The sequence below is a fragment of the Prionailurus viverrinus genome, chromosome C1, assembly GCF_022837055.1.
Source record: "Prionailurus viverrinus isolate Anna chromosome C1, UM_Priviv_1.0, whole genome shotgun sequence".
NCBI lineage: Eukaryota > Metazoa > Chordata > Mammalia > Carnivora > Felidae > Prionailurus > Prionailurus viverrinus.
In genome coordinates this window covers 28,483,134-28,506,759 of record NC_062568.1, presented here as the reverse complement: position 1 = coordinate 28,506,759, position 23,626 = coordinate 28,483,134, and the positions used below count along the sequence as shown (strand labels likewise).

Sequence of the window (23,626 nt, the reverse complement as noted above, 5' to 3'; positions counted from 1 at the left end):
CTCTTCTCCCATGGCATTTATATTCTAGTGCTGGGGCAGGGAGACAAATAAATAAAAATAAAGATTTGTTTTAGCCAGTAACAGATGCTATACAGAAAACATTTTAAACATGTGATAGGATTGCAGGAGGCTTAGGTTAGATTGCTCAGCCAGGGCAAAACTTCTCAGAAAAAGTGGATATAAGGTGAGACCTGAATGACAAGGAGTTAGCCACATAAACATCTGGAAGAAAAATATTCTACAGGCAAAGGTTCTAAGTGCAAAGGTTCAAAGGAAGGAGACTGGCATGTTGGAAGAATATAAGAAAGTCAGTATGGCTGGAATGAAGTGAACAAGGCACAAAGAATACTTTCAGATGAGGTCATATTAGTAAGCTAAGACCAGATCTCATGAGAGCCTTGTTAGGAGAAATAGCACAGAATTAGTTAGTTCTCAAGGGCCAATGACATTTTCCCCCTTTTCTCTAAAAATAGTAATGATCATTTCATCATCGTTGATAATAGAATTTCTTGAGGAATGTGGTTTCAACTTTTTTTTAAGAAAGAACTTTTTTGTTTACTTTTTTAAAATATTTGAGAGAGAGAGGGCATGTGCACAAGGAGGGTTAGGGGCAGAGAGAGAGGGAGAGGGAGAATCCCAAGCAGGCTCTGCACCGTCAGCACAGAGCCCAACACATGGCTTGATCTCATGAGCTGTGAAATCATGACCTGAGCTGAAATCAAGAAGTGGACGTTTAACCAACTGAGCCACCCAGGCGCCCCTCAACTGACTCTTTAAAAACTAGGTCTTCTATAGTTGCTTTCTCATGTATTTCTACTCCTTAGTGAAAGCAACAAATAGACATCCCCCTTTAGAACTATCAAAATTGAAGGGCAAAGAAGCACAACACAGAAAACCATGTGAGTCCAATCTTGACTGTAAACAGTTTACTCCCTGCAATGTATTTTCTACAACTTAAGCTGAATGTAAACTCTTTAAGGGACCAAAAAGAGAAGGCAGCCAGAACAATTCTATTTTGAGGTTTTCCAACCTAACCAGAGTTGTTCCTCTCCTGGACTTTACTCAGATGGTTTTCTGTTGTTTTCCAGCTGTTGTGTGAACTACAAAACAAATCGTTAGAGAAGTCTTGATTCAATTTCAAAATTATGTATTCCATGTATCACAGCAGCAGGACTGGGTTCTTAAGTATTGAGACCAAAAGCAAGCAAAACTAAGGCTAGTCCAAGTAGCTGAAAGCAGAAAACCTAGTGACTAAAGTGGTGTGTGAGGGGTAGAGTCTCACTCCACCAAGGGTTAGAACTTGATCCCAGTTGGCTTTACTTCATCTTCACTTCTGGGACTTTGGCCCAGGTACTTTTAACTTCTCTGGTCTGTTTCATCTCGAAAGCAAGGGAGTTCCTTCCAACAAGACAAGTTTAAGAACTTTGAGTTTGCCCTTTCCTTTAACTTTCTCAGGAGAAGGTTCATGAAACTCTAAACCTCATGTGTAAAGTTACTAAATGGATGGAGTATAATCTTCCACTAAAATGAAAGATCAGTAGTCTAACTGATGGTTGCTCAAATCTTAAGTTTTTCTACTGGCTTATAGGGACTATTTCTAAGATGCTTAATCATACTGGGATTGTGGGTGGGTTGTCTCCTTAGGCAAAAAGCTGCTTTGAAGAAACATCTTCAGTTCCACCAAGAACTCTCGAAGGAAGCCAGTGGCCTACAGTGGACACAGAACATTTCCAGATCATGGGTGTTCTCTTACTTCCAATTCCTACAAATACCCAAACCTTAAGGCTAGAAGAAACCTTAAAAGTAAGTTGGGAGGTGGTGACAGAAAAAGAGAAACTTCTATAATGAAGTTGCATTTCATTTGGTTCACCTCAACCCACACCTAGCTTCACTCTAGGACCTCCATTCCCACCACCCTTCCCCACCACACATAATTAACTAAAGTCTTCATTCACCTAAATCCATCATGTTCTGTAGAACCCCATAAATCCAGAAACTTTAGTGCCTAAAACTGCCCAATAATTTCATTTGTTTGAATTTCAGCAAATTCAGTTTAACTTCAGTTAGTAAGAAACTAACATCATCTTAGGATAGTCAAAGTATTTGATTTTACAATGTGTCTGAAGGAGTTGATAAAATGGAAATTCCATAATGCAAATAATTCTGAATAGGTTAAGGAGTTAATTCATATATACATACTCTTTATAAGGCAAAATCACATCTATTTCAGCCTAAACATCTAAAATATGCTGCCTGTTGAAAACAAGGTAAGCACTTGATAAATGTTCATTTGAGTAAAATTAGCTGTTGAGGGTATTCTCACTTCCTCAAAGTATAGATTCTAGAGCTGCACTGGTTTGTAAGTAACCACATGTAACTATTTCAATGTTAAAACATTCAATTTTCCATTCACAATAGCCACATTTCAAGTGCTCAATAGCCACATGTAGCTACTGGCTACCTTACTGGACAGTACAGATGTAGAACATTTCCATCATCATAGAAAGTTCTACGGGACAGCACCATTCTAGACTCTTGATAATTAACAAATCTTGAGGGTCTGTTTCTGTCCCTTTAAGATCCAACCACTCACATAATTTCCCCATTTTTAAAATCATATGGACACTATTAAGGAACAGACTTAATTTTTAACATCTCTTTAAATATCAATAAGTATTTAGTAAGTATCTGTCATAGAATTATCATCAAAAGGTATGAAAGATGATTACAAGATCTATAAAAGGATGTTAGAGCAAGCAGTATCTGAACCAGAATTTTCCCACAAATTTCCTTTGGCCCTACTCTGTATCTGTGTGCAACTGAAAAAGTATTTACAGATGATTCCCTCAAATTTCTCACCAATGCTTGTAAAGTATTTACTCTCTATAGGAACTGTATTTCTCCAATCCTGATGTCAAGCTTAATTTCAAGTCTGTATTGCTGACTTGCTGTATTGCTTTATGTAGAAAATAAATAAAATGGCCAAAACACTATCAATCATAGTAATTTTAAGTATGTCACAAAATTTCTCAAAATTGTCCATCCTACTTGCACATTCATTCATTCATTCGAGTCATTCAGTAATACTTAAGCAGATGAGAAAGGAGCATGTCAAATAATACAAGAACAGAAGAAAAAACACTCAAGGAAAACATCCTTGTGGGGGAAATTCCCATTACTGACTTTATTTTCTACCTTCTTTTACAAATTGAGGATGTTGCAGTCAAGCACCAGGTAGAGCAGCTACACTAAATGTTATTCAAGGTCCCTTCCAAATCTGATATTCTATTAAACTGTTGCTATGAAAGTCCTATTTTATCAGCACTACTACACCAGATAAGCACACATCAGTAAGTTAACCATAGCAGAATGCGATGCATTTTAGAAGAATCTGATAAACTAAAAATGAGATTATTTCCCCAGTACCTAAGCTCCACCACCTAAATGCTGAGAACCTTCAGAGATGCAAACAAAATTAAGACACCAAACTATATACTTACACGTTCTGGATAGCTCAAATAGCCTTATCAAGTTTGTTACTCAGGGCTGACAGAAATATGCAATTCAATGAGGATTTTCCAGAAATGGGCCTAATTCCTAGTCACTATTTAAATGCCAGGTGACAGTCTAAAGGCTCTATTTTACCTAGACTATATACGTATAACACAATTTTTCAGCTAGGGTCAGACTTAGGAATTTTAAGGCAAGCCAACTATTTCTCAACAGGTGACTTGAGTAGGGTTATATAAGCTGTAACAATTTTTATAAAATGTGCTAGAGACAGGTTTCACCTGCTCTTCTAAAGTACTCAGATGACTATTCTATCTAGGATAACATGAAATTAAATTATGTGTATGCATACATATACTAAATTCTGTGATTCATTAGAGTTAAAAGGTTATACTCTCTAATAGGAACTAATTTGGTACTTTAGTTTTACAGAGATTAAATATTTAAGATATAAAGTAATAAAAGGAAAATATAAACAAAGTATACCAAACTTTAAGCAGAGAACATTTTGTAAATTGTTAAAGGAAAAACTTAAAATTATCAATATAAATCAATTAATAATTTTTGGCATGCCCATTTATTCAATATGATTGGGTAACTAGATCATATATATGCACCATACAAGAATATCAAGTTTTTAAAAAAAACAGAACACTGAGTATTTAAGAAGGTAGTGTGGCCTTAATTAAATCCTTGATTCAAAGGCACTTCAGTAACTTTCAGTGCTTCAAAGTCATGATCATCATCACTGTACAGTACTGAAAAATTTATTTGTACCACGTACAAACAATAATTTCCAGTATTATGCAAAAAAGACCTTATGTTTTAAGCATTTTCTTTTTTCTTTCTATACAATTAAAAATAAAATGAACATTAGTACGGTTTTTACAAATATTTTGTTTATTTTAATGAAGCTGGTACAGACAATGTCCATTTAAAACCCATATCCCAGGCCAAAAAGTACAAATAAAATCAAAAAGAGCAGTGTTCTGTTGAATACACTTCTGCATGAATAACTTTATTAACTGCTAATGAAAATTAGAACTTTTCTGGGATCTTCTGACAAGACTTTTCTTTTATCTTAAAATGCTTTCTCTTCATTGAAGCCATCTTTGGAGTTAGTCATTACTCTCACGATCTCTGTCATCTCGACTCCAGCCTGCTATTTCTCTTCTTTTGGTCCAGACCCTCAAATTTTAAAAGAAGCTTCAAGTTAAGGAAAAGTCATTTTTCCACAGTTCAGTTCTCTGAAAAACTTCCATCTCCCACTGAAAGTCATAGTCCAGGAGTGAAGCAATCACATACTAGAACTTCAGGGCCAAATGGAAAGTCATTATGAACACTCGCATTGGTCGATCTTATTTATCACAAGCCTGAAAATGCACAGTCCTGGAAAAGGTGGTGGCCTCTCTGTGCACACATGTAATTTTTTTAAAAAGGAGAGGGTGACATGAAGGGGGCTGAGGTTTGATCACCAAAAATCAGCACAATGAAAACAAGTGATAATGAATAATGGGCACTAGAATTCAAATTACCAGATGTTTTAAAGAGATGGGGTGCCAGTTTTCATTTCCGTTTTGAACACCACATTACAAAAGAACTATTTTTAAAAATAAAAAAGGATTGAGGGTAAAGAAAAAAAATAAAAAGAATATCTAAATCGTTGAATGACCCCCTGTTTGTTCCTGATAAACTTCAATCACATCTTCTTCCTCCATTCCCAGCTGTAAAAGAGGGGGAAAAAATATGTTAGAATACAAAAGCACTATTTTTTAACTGGCTGCAATTATGTGGCCACTGTTTTACTGTTTTAAAGTGCAAAAAAATGCTGAAGTGATCCACAGTTACCCTGTTCTAAGATTAAGAATCTGGGTTTCCTTTATTTTTGTTTTAATGTTTTAATGTTTATTCATTTTTGAGAGAGAGAGAGAGAGAGAGAGAGAGAGAGAGAGAGAGAGAGAGGGGGAAGGTGGGGGAGGGGCAGAGAGAGGGGGAGACACAGAATCTGAAGCAGGCTCCAGGCTCTGAGCTGTCAGCACAGAGCATGACGCGGAGCTTGAACCCACAAACCATGAGATCATTACCTAAGCTGAAGTCAGAAGCTTAACCAACTGAGCCACCCAGGCACCCCAAATCTGGGTTTCCTTTAATATAAAGAACATAGAGGTATATCTGTCCTCCTGATTCTGTCTATGAAGTCATTCATCTGACCCAGCTGAGCCAAATTCACCTCCTAGTATACTTGGCATATAAAGTGTGTTTTTTAAAAGTACCTCAAAAAGAGCTTCAAATCTAACAAAACATGTATTTAACAGTTTAAGCAACAGTTTGATAGTATTTTCTAAAAAATCATTTTTTACTTCTAGATGTAATTACCTTATAGAATCTCTTTCATTTATTTCAAAAAAACTTGATCTCACTTTGAAATATATGTGGTTTTAGTTAGAAAAATACTACCTAAAGATTCATTTCTAAGTAGTTTGCTTTGTCATCTACAATTTCTTCTGGCATATAACTATTAGTTTTGGCAGTGACCACTCTCAATATAGAAACGTTATCCATACATCTACTGTTACTTGATAACTCCAATTTTATACGCTAGATTTGTCATCCTTGCCCTTCTCAATTCTTAAAGAAAAAAAGGGGAATCCTTCAAAATGCCTTTTACAGAACACTAATAAGCAAAGTAGAGGCAATTATTGTGTGGTTGTTTGTTTGTTTTTAATGTGTTTATAAGCACTGAAATATTCTGGAATTTTTTCATAAAGACATTAACATGGTTGCCTCTGAGAAATGGGAATGTAGAGATATTCAGAGTGGTAATTACTTCCTACTTTATATACTTTGGTATTTTGTTTTATTACTTTTAACTATGATTATTCTTTATTTTAAAAAAGAGTACATAAAGGGGCATGGTGTCATACAGAAACCTAAGTATGACCCTCAGTGAGGGTAAAGGACCATGAATCTGTTGATTCTGTTGTGCCATCAGGGTTCAGAAGCACTGTAACAGGCACACTGAAAACAAAAACTAGCCATTGTTTCCACTAAACTACAGTGGATCACAAAAGCAAATGAAAAATAAAGGAAAGTCTAAGATCAGCGAGAAAAGTTATAGGTGACATTTTTGGTGCAGAATTACAAAATATGAAAAGATACTCTAAGAAATCTAAAAATAAAACAGACATGGGGGCACCTGAATGGTTCAGTCGGTTGAGTATCCAACTTGATTTCGGCTCAGGTCATGATCTCACAGTTCCTCCATTCGAGCCCTGCACAGGGCTCTGTGCTGAGAGCAAAACATGCTTGTGATTCTCTCTGCCCCTCCCCCACTCTCTTTCTCTCTCAAAATAAACTTAAAAAAAAACTAGACATGGATTTAGGACTTTTTAAGTGATTCAGGCTGGCTCTAGTGTTATGGATATCTTGGTTGTGGTCTATTTATGAATGTTAAAATAATTATTAAAGATGCTGGGGCGGGGACGCCTGGGTGGCTCAGTCAGTTAAGCGGCCGACTTTGGCTCAGGTCATGATCTCACGGTCCGTGAGTTCGAGCCCCGCATCGGGCTCTGTGCTGACAGCTCAGAGCCTGGAGCCTGTTTCAGATTCTGTGTCTCCCTCTCTCTGACCCTCCCCCGTTCATGCTCTGTCTCTGTCTCAAAAATAAATAAACGTTAAAAAAAAAAAATTAAAAAAAAAAAAAGATGCTGGGGCGCCTGGGTGGTTCAGCTGGGTAAGCCTCCGACTTCAGCTCAGGTCATGATCTTGCAGTTTATGGGTTCAAGCCCTGCATCAGGCTCTGTGCTGACAGCTCAGAGCCTGTAGCCTGCTTCGGATTCTGTGTCTCCCTCTCTCTCTACCCGTCCCCTGTTCACTGTCTCTCTCTCAAAAATAAATAAACATTAAAAAAAAAAAAGATGCTATTAAAACAATTTTATTTATTAAAGATTTTTTAAAGTAATCTCCACACCCAAAGTGGGGCTCGAACCACAACCCCAAGATCAAGAGTTGCATGCTCCACTGACTGAGCCAGTCAAGTGCCCCAAACTAAATTTTAATTGCACATATAGCCCGATAAATAACAGCAAGGAATAAAATGTCAAACATTACAAGATGCCTTTAAGTCAGGAAGGTAGCAAATATCCTTCATCTATGGAAAATAGGAAGCAATCAGCTTCAAGAAGTTAGGGGATTACTCCCTAAATACCTATTGTCTCACTCTGCCCCATTATGCTTCTGAAAAGATAATCTCATAATAATAGCGAGGAATGAGTCACTAAAATGTAGTAAATATCTACTGCGTTGAAGAGATTATGTCAAATTAGGACAGGGAAAATACAAGATGAGTATTTTATATCTTATTGTGCCAGACATTAAGAAAGTACTCAAGGGGCACCTGGCTGGTTCAGTCGGTGGAGCATGAGACTCAATCGCAGGATTGTGAATTCAAGCCCCACATTAGGTGCAGAAATTACTTTAAAAAGAAAATCTTAAAAAAAAAAAAAAAAAAGAAGGGGCGCCTGGGTGGCGCAGTCAGTTAAGTGTCCGACTTCAGCCAGGTCACAATCTCGCGGTCCGTGAGTTCGAGCCCCGCGTCGGGCTCTGGGCTGATGGCTCAGAGCCTGGAGCCTGTTTCCGATTCTGTGTCTCCCTCTCTCTCTGCCCCTCACCCGTTCATGCTCTGTCTCTCTCTGTCCCAAAAATAAATAAACGTTGAAAAAAAAAAATTAAAAAAAAAAAAAAAGAAGAAAGAAGAAAGAAGGTACTCAATAAAGTAGGTAGATATTAAACCAGGAAAAAGTTTGATGACAAAGAGGATATTCATGTAGTTTCAAAGTACGTCCCCACAAATTACAACAGGAAAAGTAACAACTACATTGTAAAGAAAAAACAAAACAGTTAAACTGAGTGATAAAAATAAACATTATCAATAAGGGACTTGGGGCGCCTGGGTGGCGCAGTCGGTTAAGCGTCCGACTTCAGCCAGGTCACCATCTCGCGGTCCGTGAGTTCGAGCCCCGCGTCAGGCTCTGGGCTGATGGCTCAGAGCCTGGAGCCTGCTTCCGATTCTGTGTCTCCCTCTCTCTCTGCCCCTCCCCCATTCATGCTCTGTCTCTCTCTGTCTCAAAAATAAATAAACGTTGAAAAAAAAATTAAAAAAAAAAAAATTAAGGGACTTCATGTATTCCAAATGCTATACCCTAAGAAAGACATATCACCATTTACGTAGTATTCCAGCCCAAAATACATAACTTAAATCTTAGTCATAAGGAAACCAGTCCAAATTGAGGGACTTTCTAGAAAATAACTGGTTTGTATCTTTTTAACAATGTAAACGTCATGAAAGACAAAGAAAGATTGAGGAACTGTTCCAAATTAAAGATGATTCAAGAGACACCTAAATAAAATATCTTGATACTGAACTGGATCCTGTGATAGAGAAGAAAATTTGTTATAGAAGACATAATTGGGACAAATGACAAAATTAGGTTGTAAAGTATTCTAACAGTGGTAAGTGTCCTGAATTTGATTAAGAGTACTGTGGTTATGTAAAGGAGTATACTTGTTCTTGAGAACTACACACTAAAATATTAAGTAGTAAATGACCATGGTGTATGCAACCTAACTCCCACATGGTTCTGGTAATAAATACACACACATATACATGGGCGAGAGAAATAATTAAGTAAAGGTAGAAAATGTTAAAAATAAGCCAATCTAGGTGGAAGCGAGTATAATTTTTAGTACTATTCTTGCAAGTTCTCTGTAAGATGAAAATCATTTCAAAATAATAACTTGAAAAAAGATGGAGACATGTCAAAAAGAATTTACAGACACCAACTTGAAGGGGCCCACACTGGCCACTATCTAAAGAATATTCTCAGAGTTTCAATATCTCCCCACAAATTACTTACTAATTAAAAAGGAAAATGATAGGGGTGCCTATGTGGCTCAGTTGGTTGGGTGTCTGACTCTTGATTTCGGCTCAAGTCATGATCCGAGGGTTGTGGGATTGAGCCCCACACTGGGCTCTGCACTTAGCGTGGGGCCTGCTTAAGATTCTTTCTCCCTCTTCCCCTCTTCCCTGCTCATACTCTCTCAAGAAAAACTTAAATTTAAAAACTACAAAAAATAAGATAAGAAGGAAAGTGATAACTTTACAATGAACAAATCTGGCAGTTACCACCTTAACTAAAGTTGACCAAAGTTAATGTTACCATAACAGGACAAATGGACATCACCTACCTCCTGATGTGATTGATACACTCAGAAGTACATAATAGCTTCACTCTGTGCTGCTCCTACCAAAAATGCAAAACTGCATCTAATCATGAAGAAACATCAGACAAACCAAAATTGAAGGACATTCTAAAACATGGCCTGAACTCTAAAAAATGTCTGTCTGAGGGGCATCTGGGTGGCTCAGTCAGTTAAGCATCCGACTTCGGCTCAGGTCAGGATCTCACAGTTTGTGAGTTTGAGCCCCTTGTCAGGTTGTGCTGAGAGCTCAGAGCCTGGAGCATGCTCCAGATTCTGTGTTTCCCTCTCTCTCTCTGCCCCTCCCCCACTCACACTGTCTCTCGAAAATAAACATTAAAAAAAAATTAATAGATAAAATAAAAAATGTCCAGCTGATGAAAAAGAGGGTAATAACTAGTTACAATATACTAATCCCCTAATAAGGGATCCTAAGTCAAGTTTTTCTAAAAAGGCTATAAAGGACCTCACTGGGATAAATGGCAAAATCTGACTATTCTGATTGCATACTTGATAACAGTATTGTATCAATGTCAAATCTCCCATATTTGATCATTTAACTGTGGCTCTTAGGAGGTAACACTAAAATACTCAGGAGTAAAGGGTCATGATATCTACAAAATTAATCTCAAATAATCCATCAATGATAATATGTAACATAGAGAAACTGATCAAGCAAATGCATCACAATATTAATAATTGATGAATCTAATGAGAAGGTTATACGGGAGAATATTATACTAGTCTTATAACAACTCCAAGTTTGAAATATTTTGAAAATAAAAAATTAATAGGGGCATCTAGGTGGCTCAGTCAGTTCAGCATCAAACTCTTGATTTCAGCTCAGGTCATTATCTCAGGGCCATGGGATCAAGCCCCATGTCAAGCTCCGTAATGAGCATGGAACCTACTTGAGACTCTCTCTCCCTCTCTTCTCCTCTCTCTCCCCCTCCCTCTACTCCACTCACACTCTAAATAAAAAAAAGAAAAAAAAATTAGTAATAACCATATATTGTTCCCACTATCAGAAATATCAGAAATGTTATTTTGTATTTGGAGGGGGAAATCTGTATAAATATAAATAGATGTTGGGAATGAAAGCTGGTGTAGCCACTCTGGAAAACAGTATGGAGGTTCCTCAAAAAACTAAAAATAGAACTACCCTAGGACCCAGCAATTGCACCACTAGGCATTTATCCATGGGATACAGGTGTGGTGTTTCGAAGGGACACATGCACCCCCATGTTTACAGCAGCACTATCAACAATAGCCAAAGTATGGAAAGAGCCCAAATGGCCATTGATGGATGAATGGACAAAGAAGATGTGGTATACATATACAATGGAGTATTACTCAGCCATCAAAAAGAATGAAATCTTGCCATTTCCAACTATGTGGATGGAACTAGAGGGTATTATGCTAAGTGAAATTAGAGAAAGACAAAAATCATATGACTTCACTCATAGGACTTTAGGAGACAAAACAGATGAACATAATGGAAGGAAAATAAAAATATAAAAACAGGGAGGGGGACAAAACATAAGAAACTCATAAATATGGAGAACAAACTGAGGTTTACTAGAGGGGTTCGTGGGAGGGGGGATGGGCTAAATGGGTAAGGGGCATTAAGGAATCTACTCCTGAAATCATTGTTGCACTATATACTAATTTGGATGTAAATTTAAAAAAATAAAAAATTAAATTAAATTAAAATAAATAAATAAATAAATGGATGTGCACATTCACAATCTCTCTCATACTTTATTACTTTCAGATGCTTCTAAGGGAAGGGGGGTATATAAAAAAGAAAAGAGACCATACAATGAAACAAACGAATACACAGAAGCATTAAAAACATAAATCAAGATGACAGAGCCAAATATATTAATATACACTAAGCTTTTGTATTAAGTTCTCAAAATGGGCCAAAGATCAAAGATCAAACTTGAACCATTAAGGTCACCAGCACCATGAAAGTGTACCAGAAATCTACCAAATTTGAGGAACACCTATTCCTCTTCAAAACAATGTACATGCCTTATGATTTCAGTACTCAATTCCCACTTGCCACCTCTTTTTTTTCTAAACATTTTTTTTTTTTAATTTATCTATTTTGAGAGAGAGAGCATGCAAGCATGGGGTGGGGGGGGGGGTGGTGGTGAGGAGACAAGACTCCCAAGCAGGTTCCACACTGTCAGTGCAGAGTTTGATGTGAGGCTCCAACTCACAAACCATTAGATCATGACCTGAGCTGATCAAGAGTTGGACGCTTTTAGCTGACTGGGCCACCCAGGCACCCCTCACCTCTTTTTTTTTTTTTTTTTTTTTTAAGATTTTGTTTTTAAGTAATCTTTATACCCAATGTAAAGCTCGAACCTTGCATGCTGTATTGACTAAGCCACCCAGGCGCCCCTCCACCTCTCTTTTTATTGGCAATTTTTAAGGCAATATATGGGAAGTTCAACCCAAAAGACTATCTTTCTCTCTGACAAATCATATACCACTTAAATCAGAAAATATTCAAGAAAGGATAGTTTAATACCAGTGAACCAATGATTCAATGCAGAATTTAACATTTTGGGGGAACACCTGGGTGACTCAGTCAATTGAGCATCTGACTCTTCATCTCACCTCAGGTCTTGATCTCAGGGTTTTGAGTTCAAGACTCACACGGCTCCACACTGGGTGTGGAGCCTGCTTAAAAAAAAAAAAAGGAAAGAATTTAACATTTTTTTCACCCAAAGAAGAAATTATACTCACTTCTTTTGGAGTGTGATTATCAGCAATTCTCTGACCTTCAAAGAGAAACCTGAGTGAATTCATTGGAACTCCCTAAAAAGGTAAAAACAAAAAAAACAAAAACAAAAACAAAACCATATATATATATATATATATACACACACACACACACGCACACAAATCTTAAAAGAGATAGTAGGAACTTTGATGCACAAAAAGCAAACATGAGAGCTTCAACAGAATACACTGAACATAAAGCATATCTATCCTATCATAATTACCATTTATTGAGTACCACCTATTTGCTGGGCCCTCCCTATACCAAGTATTTCACATACATAATCATGTTCATCACAACAATCCTGGAAGGTAGATATTATCACCTTATATTCACTTTACAGGTAGGGAATCTAAGGCATGGTAAGGTCATACAGGCCAAATACCAATTTAAGGCCCATCTGTTCTTAAACCTGTGCTCTTAACCACTATTCTATAGTTTCCTCTAAAACCTGTATGCTAACATAAAAGATAAAATCAGAAATTGGATAAGCACTCTCACTAGTTTCCACCTATACAATCAAAATTAGTTTTAAGCAGATTAAATCACATATATATGGTAAAGCACAGTAGCTAGCCAAGTAAGCTACAGTAAACCTGTGATGACCCAGACAGCATTATAACTATCAACTATTCAACAAAAAGAGCTAAAAGCGAAGAAATGACTCATTTAAAGAAAAACTGCTTCACTAGTAAGTATAAATCAAGAATCATTTCTTTAGTCTAAAAGTAGAAAAATTAAAACTATCTTCCAAGCAGTATATACATAAATATATGAGACCCTGCAAACTTATCCTTCATTTGATTTTAAATTCTTTCTAGGCTTATACAAAATAATAAACATAACTGACAAGGGCAAAATATTCTTTGTTTTAATTATAGAATCTTTTAAAAAACTTTATCTTGTGCTGAAGTCAAAAAGAAACCAGTCTATAACATCAAAATTGAAAAATGACTCAATACTTACTTTATATACTTTTCAATCTCTATTGCATGTTACATACTTCAGAAAAATTAAGTTTCCTGTTCCTTGTATATCAGTAAATACAAGAAAAAATTATCAAGCCTCTTTGAACAAAGCATAAAAACTTTTCTGAAGACTGTAAAGTATACTCTGAAGCATAAATAGGAAAGTTACACCCCCAAACCCACCATCTTCAATCTTGGATCAAAGTTTAGCTTTCACTTTAGCACTGTGATTTACCTCTTTACTTTGCATTGTTCTTCCTCAGTAACCAACTCCATCATCTATAGATGGGGTGAAAAGACTAGCTGTTGTGAGGATTAAAAGGCAATGTCTTTAAGGACCATAGTGCACTTAACATATGTTCTTTCCCCTGTGAACATCTCCATTTTAGCTCCCAGCAATATTATTAAAATGTGAACTAGCTGAGCACCAATTAATCAGATTTTAGTGAGTTTAACCACTAACATCAAAAACAAAGAAATATTTGTTTTACTCACCCTAACACCTAAGTGATCTCTTTTCTTCTGGCAAAATGAGTTTTATGTTGGTTACAAATGTGAACTATAAAAAGCAAAGTTTCTAAACATAAAACCTGTAATACCTAAGTTAATATCATGTAATATAATTATTAAAATCTTGGTTGTCTCCTCTAAATACTAATTACAATTACATTTTCTATTTTATTGATAATAATGATTAACATTCATTGAGCATTTTTAAGCATCATGTTAACAGCTTTATGTAGGTTATCTTCATGAGGTAGGTACTACTATGATGTTCCCATTCTACTGAGGGAGAAACAAGGCACATAACTTGTCTAAGATCCCACAGTCAGACAGTAGTACAGCCTGAATTTGAACCCAGGCAGGTTAAAGAATTATTGATTTAATAATCGAGCTCATGAAGGCCAGGATCTGAGAATTTATATTAATAAATTAATAAGCCTTCTTTATGATTTAAAAACATTTTTTAAAGTTTATTTATTTTTTGAGATAGAGCATGAGCAGGGGAAGAGAGAGGAGACACAGAATCTAAAGCAGGTTCCAAGCTCTGAGTTGTAAGCACAGAGCCCAACGCAGGGCTCAAACTCATGAACCGTGAGATCATGACCTAAGCGGATGTTGGATGCTTAACCAACTGAGCCACCCAGGTGCCCCTGATTTTTTTACAGGAGAGAAAATTCCTTCATGTTGAAAATACATAATGTAATTAGCAGTAACCTATAGTACTATATATAAAGATAATAAACTAATAATACTAGTACTTACATTTAACATATGGCTACCTTGGTTAAAAACAAGGAAATTTCATAGTGATCACCAAAAATTACTTGCCTTTACTGTTACATACACTGGTAAGCCATTAAAATAGAAATATTCATATAGCTATTTTTACAACTCTGAATCACTTTTCAAAATAGTTCCACAAACCTTATGAATTTAAATTCTGAAATGGGCCACAATGGGGAAAAAGGCAATTAAACAAGGTATAGTTTTCTCCTTCGGCTGCTAATAGTGAAAATAATAAAAGATCATTTTTCTTTTAACAACCTTTCTTACAAGAAAAATTAATGACATATAAAACATTGTATCTTATATCATTACATACAAACCTGTCTTTGACAGTATGATTCTTTGAGTTTCTTGAGATGTGTTGTCATTTTCACTTTGAAGTGAATCTCACTGCTATCCTAAGGAGATGAAAGAAAAATAATTATCCCTTTGTGTAAACTATTTGCTTTGCTTGAAAAAAATTATTTAAGTACACATATAGTACAAATAGAAACATAAACCCTGTCACTTTCCCACCAAAATACTATTTTTAAAATACATGAATATATATACATGTGTGTATACACACACACACACACACACACACACACACACACACACACACACATATACACACACACACATATTCTTTTTAACATTCCTAACAGGGTTTATTAGAATACTCTAAGCATCCTCAAAGTTACTTAATGTCCATTTCAAAAAAATTTACAGTCTGTCCTGGATGTTAAAATTAGCAGTATAAATAAACACATGTATATCAAAGAATGTATTCCTTCATAGTTACATGTCTATTCTATTTTCAAAATAAAGAGAAGTTAAACTATCACAAACACCCAAAAGCAACTCAAAACAAAAAATACCCCCCCAACAACTGAAGCACTGTTGAAGGTGGTCAAACCTATAAGAGAAGCATATACCATAAAATAACACACAAGAAATTCATTTCTGCCACAAAGTCACCCCAGAGTCTGGTTTCTCTCACATAAGTAACATGAATAAGAACCTGAGTGAGTCAAAGTAATTTATGGTGCCAGGTTCTTTTCTTCTACCCAGACTGCCAAACAAACCATCAGGCAACCATCCAAAAAAAAAAAAAAACCACAACACTGGAGGGTGCTTAGGTGGCTCAGTTGTTGAGCATCCGATTCTTCATTTAGGCTCAGGTCATGATCTCAGGGTCATGGATTTCGCTTAGCATAATACCCTCCAGTTCCACCCATGTAGTTGCAAATGGCAAGATTTCATTCTTTTTGATTGCAGAGTAATACTCCATTGTATATGTATGCCACATCTTTATCCAGTCATCCTCGATGGGCATTTGGGCTCTTGCCATACTTAGGCTATTGTCGATAGCACTGCTATGAACATTGGGGTGCAGGTACCCCTTCAAAACAGCACACCTGTATCCCTTGGATAAATACCTAGTAGTGCAATTGCAGGGTCGTAGAGTAGTTCTATTATTAATTTTTTGAGGAACCTCCATACTGTTTGTCAGAGTGGCTCCACCAGTTTGCATTCCCATAAATCAATAATTCTTAAAAATGTAATTCATGGCATAGAACATATAGATCAATGTTAGAATAAACTGACAGCCCAAAAATAAAGCCACATATATCTATAGTCAAATGATTTTTTGCAAGGATGCCAACCAACTCAATGGGAAAAGGATCGACTTTTCAAACAGTAGTTTGGGACAAATGGATAGCCACATGCAAAAATAAAAAAAAGTTAGAATCTACCTCAAACTAACACATAAAGTACTCAAAACCATCAAAACTTGGGGCACCTGGGTGGCGCAGTCGGTTAAGCGTCCGACTTCAGCCAGGTCACGATCTCGCGGTCCGTGAGTTCGAGCCCCGCGTCGGGCTCCGGGCTGATGGCTCGGAGCCTGGAGCCTGCTTCCGATTCTGTGTCTCCCTCTCTCTCTGCCCCTCCCCCGTTCACACTCTGTCTCTCTCTGTCCCCAAAATAAATAAAAACGTTGAAAAAAAAAATTTTTTTAAATAAAAAAAAAAAAACCATCAAAACTTAATGTTAAGAACTAAAACCATAAAAATTTTAGAAAAATCTACAGGTATAAATCTCTGTGACCCTGGATTAGGCAACAGTTTCTTAGATACAACTCCAAAATCACAGCAAGAAAAGAAAAAATAAATTCAATTAATCAAAATTAAAAACTGTTGGGGCGCTTGGGTGGCTCAGTCTGATGAGCATCTGACTTCGGTTCAGGTCATGATCTCACAGTCTGTGAGTTTGAGTCCCACGGTGGGCTCTGGGCTGACAGCTCAGAGCCTGGAACCTGCTTCAGATTCTGTGTCCCTCTCTCACTCTGCCCCTCCCTCGCTCATGCTCTCTCTCTCTCAAGAATAAAAAATTTTAAAAATTTTTCTAAAAATGGAAAAAAGATCTGAATAGACATTTCTTCAAAGAGGATGTACAAATGGCCAATAAGAACATGAAAAGATGCTGAACATCATTAGCCATCAGGGAAATACAAAACAAAAGCACAATGAGGGGCGCCTGGCTGTCAGAAGAGCATGCAACTCTTGTTCTCGGGGTCGTGAGTTCGAACCCCATGTTGAGTATTGAGATTACCTACCTACCTACATACATACATACATACATAGTGCCACACCACTTCACACACACCTGGATGACTATAATTAAAAAAAGATAAGAGCAAGCATTGACCAGAATATGGAGAAAGTAGACCTTCACACAATGCTGTTGCTGGGAATGTAAAATGGTAAAGCCACTGCTGAAGACAGTTTGGCAATTCCTCAAAAAGTTAAATAAAGTCTGGAATATTAGACCCAGTAATTCCACACCTAGATACATACCCAAGAGAATCAAACACATCCCTCCACACAAAAACTTATACATGGATGTTCAGAGCAAAATTATTCAGAATAACCAAAATGAGGAAACAAAAAGAGCCCAAATGTCCCTTAACAAATGAATGGATAACAAACTGGTATATTCATACAAAGAAATATTATTCAGCAATAAAAAGGAATAAAACACTGATTCATGCTGCAACTTGGATGAACTTTGAAAATATATTAAATGAAAGAAACTAGTCACAAAAGGCCACATATCATGTGATCCCATTTATATGAAATGTCCAAAACAGGCAAATCCATAAAAACAAAAAATAGATCAGTGGTTGCTAGAGGCTGGCAGGGGAGAGGATAGGGAATAGTGCTAATGAGTAGAGTATGTCTTTTGGGGATGATGAAAATGTTCTGGAACTAAATAGTGGTAATGGTGCACAGCATATCCTTGTGGAATATATAAAGGCCACTGAATCATACACGTAAAAATGGTGAGTATTGGTATGCCCAGCTGGCTCAGTTGGTAGAGCATACAACTCTTGATCTTGGGGTTTGTAGGTTCAAGCCCCACATCAGGTGGAGATTACCTAAAAAAATAAAATCTTAAAAAATAATAAAATAAATGGTGATTTTTATGGTACACGAATTAAATATTAATTAAAAAATTTTTAAGTAAGGGACACCTGGGTGGCTCAGTCAGTTAAGCATCCAACTGTTGATCTCAGCTCAGATCATGAACTCACATCAGGCTCTGCACTGCCAGACTGAGCCTGCTTGGGATTTCGTCTCTCCCTCACTCTGCTCCTTCCCCACTTGTGCACTCGCGCTCTCTCTCTCTCAAAACAGATTAACTTTAAAAAAAATTCATAAAAATTATCAGTTAAGATAATCACAGAAAATGGGGAAAGGATATGAACAAAGAATATAAACATAGTAGGTCAGTAGTAGCCTAATGCTACATCACAAAGCCTGCATCACTTACCTCACTTCATCTCATCATGTAGGCATTTTATCATCTCATATCATCACAAGGGTGAGTATAGTACAGTAAGATATTTTGAGAGAGAGATCACATTCACATGACTTATTACAATATACAGTTATAATTGTTCTATTTTATTATTACTGTTGCTAATCTCTTACTGAGCCTAATTTACAAATTAAACTTTACCAGAGGTGTGGATGTACAGGAAAAAACATAGTACAAATAGGGTTCAGTACTATCCACGGTTTCAAGCATTCAATGAAGGTCTTGGAAAATACTGCCACAGATAAGGGGGAACTACTATATGAAGATTCATTCCTCCAACAATTTTCAACTAACCTTAATTATCAGTTAACATCTCAAGAAAGGTCAGTAAAGATACAGTCTGGGGAAAAGACATGCCAGGAAAGAGAAAGGGGTCAGTAAAAGGACTACTGAGAGGCCCTTTTACGGTTGGCCCTAGCTTTATCACTCAATAGTATTTACTATATTTGCCACTGAAGCATGCTAACCAAGAAAAGTTTTTTATTTGGAGAAATTAAGATAATCTAAATCTGCCTAGCAGATCTGCCTAGCAGATCAATAGAACAGTATGAACCTCTTCTACCTCCCACAACAGATGCATGTATAGTAAATGAAAATGCCATTTTTAAATAATTTGCCTTACTGAAATCATTTTTTATGTATCAGAAATTACTCACTTTAGAGAGTTAAAGGAGAAAAATAATGAAACTCACCTGTCCAATGACTTTGAGTTTAATGTATTCTCCTTCCTTCTTATCCCCCAAGTCTTCAGTTGAAGGTTTTGCCTCCTGAAAGAAAAGTATATTCAAAGATAAAGTTCCTATATGCTATTGTAATTACTTACTCATGAATACCCATTACTTTCACTGAGTACAAAATCTGTACTTGAGAATAAAACAGCATTTATTTTCTCCGCCACACCAATTAAGCAAAAAACCTAAGTCAATTACTGTTTCAAATACCAGTGTTCCAGAAGTCAAAATAGAGGTCTCTTATTTGACAATAAATTTCATATAATAAAAAAAAAGATTAAAAAATTTGACAATAGGGGTGCCTGGGTGGCTCAGTCGGTTAAGCGTCCGACTTCGGCTCAGGTCATGATCTCGCGGTCTGTGAGTTCGAGCCCCGCGTCGGGCTCTGTGCGGACAGCTCAGAGCCTGGAGCCTGTTTCCGATTCTGTGTCTCCCTCTCTCTCTGACCCTCCCCCATTCATGCTCTGTCTCTCTCTGTCTCAAAAATAAATAAACGTTAAAAAAAAAATTTTTTTTGACAATAAATTTCATATAATAATAAAAAAAGATAAAAAAAATAGAGGTCTCTTATTGTGATATCCTACAGTAATACGTCTAAGACCCCACCATGCATAGGAATCAATTGAGGGACTTTTTAAACAACTGCTGGGCCCCACTCCCAACTTTTTATTCAGTAGGTGAGGGATAGGGCTGTAAATACATTTCTAACAAGTTACCACTTGGTGCTAATTCTGCTGGGCAGAGGACAACCTACCCTACAGTCAACTCCTATTAGTCAGAAGTTCATTCTCCATCAACCAAACATTCTGAACCCAAGATTCTCTTTTCAGAGCCTATCAGAGAAGCTAACTACTCCAATTGCAAAACTATACTAAAAAACATAAATTAATCATATTAGTATAAGCAAGGTCTATTTAGAAAGGAAAATCAAACAGCATATTGGTCTAATGTACTCTAGGATCAAAACAAATCAATTTTATATCATCTATTATTTTAGACTATCTGAAGTAGTCTATCCAATTTTAAAACATTAGGCTTGGCTGAAAAAGCTTAGGGTAGTAAGTAGAATAAGAAAAAAGTATAGAGTAGGTAGGAAAAAGAAAGAGGAGACAAAATTTGAAGAGAGAAAAGAGGGTTATAAAATAATTTCTAATTAAGGGATATTGAAAAGAAAATGAAGTTAACAGAATAAACTAGTTAAAACAATTTCATCATGAAGTATCTAAGAAAAGCCATTTTACTAAAGGAGGTAGCTTGGAAAATTTCACTAAATAGTACATTAAAAGTATCTTTCCTGGGGCACCTGGGTGGCTCAGTCGGTTAAGTGTCCGACTTCGGCTCAGGTCATGATCTCACGGTTTGTGAGGTCGAGCCCCGCGTTGGTCTCTGTGCTGACAGCTTGGAGCCTGGAGCCTGCTTCGAATTCTGGTACCTCCCTCTCTCTCCGCCCCTCCCCTGCTCATACTGTGTCTCTCTCTGTCTCTCAAAAATAAATGTTTAAAAAAATTTTTTTCTAAATAAAAAAAAAAAGTAGCTTTCCTGTTTACCTTAGTTTGGCCACCAAATCAGCCACTTATTTACACATATGCTCTTCTGTTAAATATATAACAATTTCTGTTAATCCACACTTGATAAGAATATAACCAACCATATTATATTGTACAAGTAAAATAACAGGGCCATATTACCTGTGTACCTCATGCCAGAAACTTAAAACTAAAACTCTTCAACATTCAAAATTTAACAGAACATTTTAAACTAGAAGTAGCTTTTAACTTTAAGACACAGGCTAGAGTCCAAGGAAATGCTTAGACAACAGAATTGACTTCGTTAGTGTAAGTCCTTGCCTGTTTTTCATTCTGCAGTGCTTTCAACATTTGCTGACTACTGCATATTATGGCAACAGACAAAATGAACCTTCTTTAGTGAGACAGTCTTTCACCTGAAAACTAGAAGACTGTCTTCAAATACAGTCACATCACCACATTTCTATGAATTTATATTCATAGTTAACAGCTGCTTCTTCTTTAAGTATCTAGAGAGGGTTAGGACAGCTTATTCCACACAGTGAAGAGCAATGAAGCGGAGTTCTCTTTAACTGGGAGGAAAAGGGGTGTTAGGAAGCGTTGTTTGAATTAATACAAAGAAGGAGCATCGCCACCCCCACCTCCAGCAGCAATCCATCAGTACAATGGGAGTGATTTTGCTCCAGTTTTCTTAGCTAAGATGGCTACAGAGGTTACTCAAGGAAAGACAAAAGAGTTCTTTCCCCTCCTCCAATCCCTCCTCCACATTGTTTTTCTCAACTACAGCTTCTCTAATTGGATAACTACTCCTATCAAAAAGCATTAATAGCTCCCAGTTCTTTAAGGCCTAGAACCAAACTCCACAGCACCAAATTCAGTTTCCATTACTAAACTCAATTCTCATTTTTCTACCACTTTCTTTACAAACCTGAGGATATGGTTAAATTGGACTATTTGCTGTTTCCTGAAAAGTCTACCAGCATTCTTCCACCTTCAACCCCTGTTTCCACTACCTAGAATATACCTCCTCCCCTCAACTTTTCCTGAAATCACCTCAGAGAAATCCATCCCCCATGTCATTTGAAGTCTAGTATTAAAAACTCTGGGGGTGCCTGGGTGGCTCAGTTGGTTAAGCGTCCAACTTCGGCTCAGGTCATGATCTCATGGTTTGTGAGTTCAAGCCCCGCAATGGGCTCTGTGCTGACAGCTCGGAGCCTGGAGCCTGACTGAATTCTTTGTCTCCCTCTCTCTCTGCTTCTCCCGTGCTCGTGCTCTGTCTCTCAAAAACAAATAAATACATTTTTAAAAACTCTAACAGGGTGCCTTGGTGGCTCAGTAGGTTGATCATCTGACTCTTCATTTCGGCTCAGGTCATGATCCCAGGGTCATGGGATCGAGCTCTTTGTCAGGCTCTGCACTGAGTAGGGAGCTTACTGGAAGTTCTCTCTCCCCTCGGCTCCCAATCTCTAAAATAAAAAATAAATAAAACAAAATTCTTCCAGGAGATTAAAAAGTAAAACAAAACAAAAACTCTTCCAGGAACCACAGCACCCCCCCAACCTTCCAACTAGGATTAATATTTTCCTTTATGTTCCTATCTGGAATTTATTCTTACCTTTCATGACATTTATTTTCACTTTTAAAATACTCCTTTCTCTTAAACACCTGGGTGTCTCAGTTGGTTAAGTGTCCAATTTCAGCTCAGGTCATGATCTCACGGTTCATGAGTTCAAGCCCTGTGTCAGGCTCTGTGCTGACAGCTTGGAGCCTGGAGTCTGCTTCGGATTCTGTGTCTCCCTCTCTCTGCCCCTCCCGTGTTCACGCTCTCTCTCTCAAAAATAAACAAACATTTAAAAAAATTAAAAATAAAATACTCCCTTCTCGACTATCTTCTCTAGTTGTTGTCCTCATCTTTTTCTTTTAACTTCTTACAAGAGTAGTCAGCATTAACTGTCTCCACTTTCACCCTTAAACTCACAAAATCTGGTTTATATTTCACCATTCCAGTTGATACTGCTCTCATCAAGGTTACTAGTTCAACTCCTTATTGCTAAATTTATTGGACAATTTCAAATCTCATTTTTAACAGTAACAGAATAGACACTTAGTGATTTCTTCCCTGAAAACTCTCGACCTTTGGCCTCCAAGATTCCATTCTCTCCTTATCTTGGCTATTTCCTTAAATGCTGGGAGTCTCCTCTGGATTCCAGGTCCTCAATCTTCTGCCTTCTCTCTTGGGTGACCCATGATTCCAACTACCTCTCAGATCCTAATGACTCACAGTCATCCTCTCCAACCTGACTTAGAAGAGTTTTACATTCATTTATCCAAATGCTTGAGTATCTCCACTTTAGATGTCCCATGGGTACCCAAATGTAAGTACCTAAAACTGAATGCATTATTTCCAACTCCTCTGTAAATTTTAACTCCTCTTCCTGAAAACCACCTTAAAAAAACAAAACAAAACAAATTTCCTCCTGGACTCTCAATTACAAAAAACGGTTACCATACACTCAACTGTCCAAAACAGAAACTCAGGTGTCATCTTTAGCTAGACTTTCTCTCTTAAATCTCACACTTAATCATCCATCCTTCTGACAGTGTTATTATCCCTTAGTGGCTCTCAAGTTTATTCTTCTCTCCATTCCACTGCCTTATTTCAGGTACTCATTGTTGTTCCTT

At 37.0% G+C, this 23,626-nt stretch overlaps 2 protein-coding genes across 3 annotated transcripts in view; one reads left to right on the top strand and one right to left on the bottom strand.

Moving 5' to 3' along the window:
• KIAA2012 (KIAA2012 ortholog) overlaps positions 1 to 2,993 on the top strand; it is a 110,109-nt gene extending 107,116 nt beyond the window's left edge. For both annotated transcript variants that reach the window (XM_047870605.1, XM_047870604.1), the window contains exon 24: positions 1,645 to 2,993. In XM_047870605.1, the coding sequence (XP_047726561.1) occupies positions 1,645 to 1,783 (139 nt within the window). In that variant the 3' untranslated portion in view covers positions 1,784 to 2,993. The remainder of the gene's footprint in view (positions 1 to 1,644) is intronic.
• A 1,394-nt stretch (positions 2,994 to 4,387) lies between these two features.
• The window catches only part of SUMO1 (small ubiquitin like modifier 1), a 33,853-nt gene continuing 14,614 nt past the window's right edge, over positions 4,388 to 23,626 (bottom strand). The window contains exons 3-6 of the mRNA XM_047868784.1: positions 19,380 to 19,454; positions 15,144 to 15,221; positions 12,529 to 12,600; positions 4,388 to 5,234 (exon numbers count right to left, since the gene is read on the bottom strand). Of these exons, the coding sequence (XP_047724740.1) occupies positions 5,166 to 5,234; positions 12,529 to 12,600; positions 15,144 to 15,221; positions 19,380 to 19,454 (294 nt within the window). The 3' untranslated portion in view covers positions 4,388 to 5,165. The remainder of the gene's footprint in view (positions 5,235 to 12,528; positions 12,601 to 15,143; positions 15,222 to 19,379; positions 19,455 to 23,626) is intronic.